This window comes from Balearica regulorum, chromosome 15, assembly GCF_011004875.1.
Source record: "Balearica regulorum gibbericeps isolate bBalReg1 chromosome 15, bBalReg1.pri, whole genome shotgun sequence".
Classification (NCBI taxonomy): Eukaryota; Metazoa; Chordata; class Aves; order Gruiformes; family Gruidae; genus Balearica; species Balearica regulorum.
Genome location: NC_046198.1, coordinates 16101550 through 16107549, shown reverse-complemented (window position 1 = coordinate 16107549; position 6000 = coordinate 16101550). Strand labels below are relative to the sequence as shown.

Genomic DNA, 6000 nt, shown 5'->3' with positions numbered 1-6000 from the left:
CTAACATCCCACATTTACCAGGAACGCTCTTCTCTTTAGGCATTTAAGAAAAGCCATAACTAGTAGCATTATGGTCACCAGAGAGAGAATGCCAACAGCAGTCATTGTAATGCCAGCCCATGCTTCCTTGCTCAAGAGAGTGCTCCCTACAAAGCAAGTGGAAAAATAGGAGTTTGTGGAAACAGCTCTTCATTAAGCCCAAGCACCACACATTAGCATCACACTTGGTTAGTACCTTGGGTTGCAGACCATCCTTCTGGCACAAGGAGAACAGGACCCCGCAAGCTCACCACAGCAGAGTTCCCACCTGACATCCCACTCTCTGCAACAGTAACATAGTAGATGTGAACCCCATAGTACAGCAGGTTATCTTGGATCAGCACAACCCAAGATCTGCTTAGGCATTACCTCGCTTGCTTCTAGATGGCCTAGGGCATCTTGTCATACACAGAGGGGAGTCTGGTTGAAAACGGTCACAGATCAGGACACTGCAGTGGAAGTATACCTAGGACAGAATGAGAAGTCCATTCATTTTGAGATAATAACTGCTCTTACTTAGTGCTCTAAAGACAGCAAATGTGACCTACTAGGCCAGGGAGGGCTTTGTCACCAGAGACAAAAGCAAAAGTCTTCACTTCCAGCCTTTGGCGATAGTTAGCATAGCTGACACCATGCCCCACAGGATGAAACACAGTCCTGTAGCTGTCCAGGTCATACTCACACCTGCCAATGGGTAAGAAGCAGTGGGTCAGAATAGCAGGGTGGAGATCTGTGGTTTGGGTTTTGGGGTTTGGTTTTTTTTTTTTTTAAGAGCAGCAAGCTAGAGTTTGAGGTAGAGGTGCTGCCATCCTCTTACAAAATCCAGCTGCCAAGGCAGCACCACCAAGGTACCTTGAAGGCCACCTGAAGTGAAGCCCTTGTACATGGGGCTCCGTTCCCAAGGGAGGGACAGGGGGAATTAGGGAATCCTCCCATGCACTGCCAGAAGTGCTTTAATTTCTCTGGCAGGACACTCACCCATCAACAACAATATTCCACTGGGGAAGTGAGCTTGGATTTTGTGAAGCCGTTGCCCAACAGTCATCCAATACCAAATAGAGGTTGGGATCATTGCGGTTCAGGACCTGAACTTCCAGGAAGATAGGCTGCCGTAGGTACCTTACTATTGGGTACTGATCATCATGGTATGGCTGCCTGTATGAGTCCTCTGCAAAAACCAGAGCCTCATTAGATAATTCAGTATACAAAAGAGAGTCCTAAAGAAGCTCTGGTCCAGAGCTCTTCAACAGCAGCTGGTCCACCAGCTGCAGCTTGTCCTAGAGCCACAGATTTAAGGCATCTGCCTCCAGTAGCATAGGAGGGAAGGAAGCACATCAGGTCATTAGAAGCTCATGGACCAGAGCAGTTCTCTTGCATCCTCCCCCCCCGCCCCACAAGCTCAGGTGCTTTCCAGGCATCTGAGCCCAGAGTCAACTTTACCTGGGTAGCTTAGAAGAACTAAGGAGAGGGGACCCCTGTTCATTGAAGCAGCCAGAGGAGGAAGGTTGTCTACCTTTATAGAGAGGGAGGCATCACCATTGCTGAAGGAGCACAAGACTGTTAGCCTGTAACAGAAGGAACAGGTAAGTCTTATATTCATATATAGAACATCCAGAACTAAATATTACCCAGGGTTCCAGACACACCTGAGTTCACTGTCCCTTGAGATCCTGCGCAGTGGAAGGTCTGCCCATAATGCCCTCACCTCATTCTCATAAACAATCTTCTCTCCATCAAACTGCAGAGAAACAACAGTATTAGTGAGGGCATTCCCAATGCAAGAAGCCCTCCCCATCAATCCTGGCTACACACTCACCCAATACCTGGTCCCACATCCATTCAGTGGGACATGAAACCAAACCCTGTCATTCAAAGATGACTTAAAGGCTGGCCGGCATGCAGGATCTCTGAGCCTGAGGGTATCCAGGTCTAGTGGTGGTGTAGTACTGTCAGCAAGGACTTCAAAAGCCATGTACCCATCCTGGGTGCATACAGCAGCTGTAACAGAGGTTCACATAAATGATCATGTCAGTCATTGACAGCCCAGTCTGCCAGGAGCTGTTGTGATCTGGCTAGAGATCACTTTCTTGTGAAGAACTAGTTCAAGAGTAATCCTTCAGCATGGCTTATTATCTGAGCAGCGTATGGGCCAAGCCCATTGCGGAAGTCATTCACTTACGTATTGGTGTGTGCTGGTCACAGGGGCACTCTGGATGTATCATCATGGACACAGTCTCCTCATGGAAGTGAAAATCCAGTTTCAGAGAGGACATGTAGGATTGAAGTCCTGAGCAGCTCTCCCCATGCAGCTGAAAGACAGAATTACTCTCCTGGAGGGTAACTACAAGAGCTCATTTCAACATGTGTTATGTTTCACTCACCCTGGGACCATGGTGCTCTTCACACTCAGCTAGTTTGTTAGTTTGCATTGCTCTGAGCATGCCAAATACCAATCCACTCCAAGAGGATATTTTCACCTCTAGCTCTTTTTGCCAAGAGACTTCATGAAACTCAAGTTACCTTTAAGATGAATGCAAACTGACTTTATAGTAGATGGGCATCACTCAATCACAACTACCCTCAGCCAGCCACAGGGCACATGGCTGACTTGACAGGTGCTCAGTCAAGGTCAAAGCTACTGTGTTTTTCTTAGTAAGCACCAAGGAGTTGTGATCATACCAACTCCTGTGACTTGAGGATCAGAACTCACCCTGGACTTCAGGACTCCTCTGCTAATATACAGCTTGACCCCTGTCTTCATGTCCAGAGCAAACCCATTTTCCTGAAGCTGGTCCATGGGGATGGTCTTATCCTCTACACCCACAGCCACAAGGGTCCCTGGGAAGGCTGGGATGGCAACAGTCATGTGTGTTGCATTACAGGTTGCTGGACCTGCAACAACATCTTTGTTAATAGAACACTAGTTTCCTCAGGGCAGAAGCTGACCAGGTTCTGACTCCCTCCATGCATTACCTGGTGCACAAAGCATTCTTGACTCCACAGTCAGACTATGTTCAGGAGGGCCATATGTGAGCTTCAGTGCCACAGTGTGGAGCACCTTATCATTGTGCTGACAAAGAAGATAAAGGTCTATTAGAAAGCACTCAGTTCACGATCCATCATAAGACCAGCCCTGCAGGGTCATATACTATGTGTGGGTTGGGTTCTGCTGCTATTCATGTTTGCAACAGCAGTTTCTTCCTAACTCAATACCCATTCAAAAAGGATCTGCTCATGGACCACCAGTTAGATGTTCACAAGACAGGCTATAGCAGGATCCCACTTACACAGATGCCTGTCAGCTGTGCTGCTGAGGTGCACACTGTGCTCCCCCATTTTATAGGGCTGGGCAGCTCACAGGTTTCCACAGGTCTACAGGAAGGAGATTCACAGCCTCTGTTAAAGCAGCACCATCTTCTCAGTGCCAATTCTTTGTTTCCCTACCTTGTAGGAAACAACTCCAGTGGCAGTAAAGGCCACCTGAAAGATCAGGTTGTGGCCATCAGCTAGAAGCTTATAGCCTTGCTGCATGGCTTGCCCAAGGCTCAGCTGATGTATTCTAGTTCCATCATCAATTGACAGAGTCCAGGTCATTGGAGTTGCTGGAACCTGCAAAGCAGGAGATCCTTCTTTAGGAAGGGATGGCATAGCCACACAGAAGCAGCAAAGCATTACAGTTCCTCACCCTGCAGGTTTTACATTCAAGCTCCTTCTATTGATAATCTAGAATTAAGCTCCCCAACACGATGCAGTTACCCCAGAAGAGGGAGCCAACCCAGCTTGGAGACATGAGATCCAAACCCCATGCATTCCCACACCCTCCCTTTGCAAGACAGAAGGCACATACCATATTCTCATCACTGAAGCTGGGAATAAGTCTTGGGAAAGTAACCTGGGACACAGCACAAGGGTTAGAGGAGCAGACAGTGGTCACAACCCTACAACTTTCTAAGAAAAGTCTCCACTATAGTTTTCCAAAGCAGCTGGCACCAGCATCCCAGTTTCCCCTGCAGTAGGGCTGTAGCCAGACCATGTGCATCACTAATGACCATTTGCAAACTAGCTCTTCAAAGAGCTAGTGGCCATGCCAAGATGGACACGCAGCCAACAGACCTCCCTGAAGCTGGCTGGAGCTTTCCCCATCCTTCCACAGATCCCAGCCATGCAATTCCAGGAGACTGCCATCCCACCTTGCAAGCCTCTAAGCAGGATCTCCAGCACTCCCATTCCTCTACTTACTGCCATGAAGTCTTTTGTACAGTTTGTTGCACCAGCAAAGAAAGGAGTAGTGATTTCATCTGCATGAACAGTATTGCAGCGAGTGCTGTAGGTTACATTCTTCTCCTCTCCCATTGTGTCATTCACCATCAGCCTCAACCTTAGCTGGTGCTGACCATGCTATGGAAGAGACATAAATCAGAAAGAGGCAGCAGTACTTGCCACAGCACGAGGACTGCCTTTGAGACTAAACTGTAACTGAAGAGTTGTTTTAGGTGTTTGTACCAGTGCAAGGACACCACAAACTGTCATTTTAGACGCTTATAGGATAGGTTCTCTAGGAAAGCATAGGGTAGCAAGACTAGGTTGAAGAGCAGAAGGTACCAGGAAAACTGCAGGAGTCAAGAAGAAAGCCATCAAGGACTGGCAGGCTGTAGTGCCAGTGAGTCAGCTGTTCAAGGAGCAAGTTAATAAATACCAAAACCAGGTGTCTTGTGGTGTTTCAAATGCCTAAAAGCAACTGATGCCAGCAAATCCTCTGGTTAGTGAGGCTAGTTTGGGTTGGTCTCTCACTCCTCCACCTCAACAGCTATGAATAGCATGCATTGTTAATTGCTCTATCAATATAGATATTTATACAGTGGTGCTGAAACTCTTGGACCTGGTTCACTTCCCTACAAAGTTTATTTAATATAGATCTCAGTTCCTTTACAGAACACATTTATGGCAGTGTTTGAGGGGGTTTAATCCACAGTTGAAAGAAATAGTATTAGTTTAAAAAAAAAACAACTCTGTTAGTCTATTTCTGGCACAAACTGCTCTTACAGCATTTCCAAGATTTCCAACTCTTGAAGAAAGTTAGAGCTAGAAACCCTGTTAAACCTAGTCCTGACCAGGAAAGACACTCCATCACAGCACCTTCCCAGAATCAGACCCCTTTACCTCCAGGCTAGTGCAGTTGACAAACAGGACACTGAGCAACAGCCTCTCATAATCCACAGTGTGGTCACAGGACACCATCTCCTCACCGCTCACATCTGGGGAGGAGGTGTAGGATTAGCCACATAGGCAGCTGCTTCCAGCCACAGCAGACAGGACCGGGCCAGGCCAGCAGCAATACCTACCCACAACACACACATGCCAGGAGTAGTTACCAAGCTCTCTGGAAAACTCAACTTCCATCCCATCCCTGTGACAGGTCACACTCTCTGCAGAGGGAAGACCACAGTCAGCTCCACCACGGCCCTCCTGGAGGGACACACCCTGCAAGCCCTCCAGCTAGCCAGCCCTGCTTCAGAGACCCCCTCCACACCAAGGCAGAGGGGAAGCAGCTCCAAGCAAACCTGGAGCCCACACCCACCCCACTACCAGCCCAGAGAGGCCTCCTTACCCAAGAGATCCTGATCCCCCAGGCCAGCAGCCCAAGGGGCTAAGGGCAGCAAAAAGCCAAACAGGAGCAGCAACCTGCAAGAACACCACAACCAAATGAAAGAGCAGCAAGGAAAGGACCCAGCTCCCCAACCCCAAACCCTACTCACCCCATCCTTGAGGTGCTCAAGCACTGCTGCTGCTCCACAAACTGTCCCATCTCCCCACTGCCACCACAAGCTTACTCCTTGGCTGCCCAGGGAGGATTATATAGGACCTGGAGCAGGCTCCACACAGGTGCAGCCTTTCTGCTGCCCGGGGCACTGAGAGCTCGCACCTGCCTCTCCTCGAGACGCTGTCTCCTTAAGGTGATAT

General features: G+C 48.6%; 1 protein-coding gene across 1 annotated transcript; it reads right to left on the bottom strand.

The window, feature by feature from the left end:
* On the bottom strand, positions 1 to 5460 carry ZP2 (zona pellucida glycoprotein 2). The gene is made up of 16 exons (XM_010310704.2): positions 5382 to 5460; positions 5200 to 5294; positions 4279 to 4437; positions 3887 to 3931; positions 3484 to 3648; positions 3013 to 3109; positions 2750 to 2931; positions 2219 to 2348; positions 1856 to 2037; positions 1686 to 1777; positions 1480 to 1604; positions 1018 to 1207; positions 588 to 723; positions 409 to 505; positions 236 to 322; positions 1 to 146 (listed from the first exon to the last, which is right to left on the bottom strand). The coding sequence occupies exons 1-16, from the start codon at positions 5437 to 5439 to the stop codon at positions 1 to 3; spliced, it is 1986 nt and encodes a 661-aa protein (XP_010309006.2). The 5' UTR covers positions 5440 to 5460.
* Positions 5461 to 6000: the final 540 nt, after the last annotated feature.

Bases quoted from the DNA above. Each gene is read 5' to 3' on its own strand.
- ZP2 (XM_010310704.2), bottom strand. From the start codon at position 5,439: ATGGAAGTTGAGTTTTCCAGAGAGCTTGGTAACTACTCCTGGCATGTG. The intron at 4,438-5,199 runs GTAAAGGGGTCT...TCTCTTCCATAG, and splicing joins TCAACTGCACTAGCCTGGAG to CATGGTCAGCACCAGCTAAG. The intron at 147-235 runs GTACTAACCAAG...CTTGCTTTGTAG, and splicing joins AGGATGGTCTGCAACCCAAG to GGAGCACTCTCTTGAGCAAG.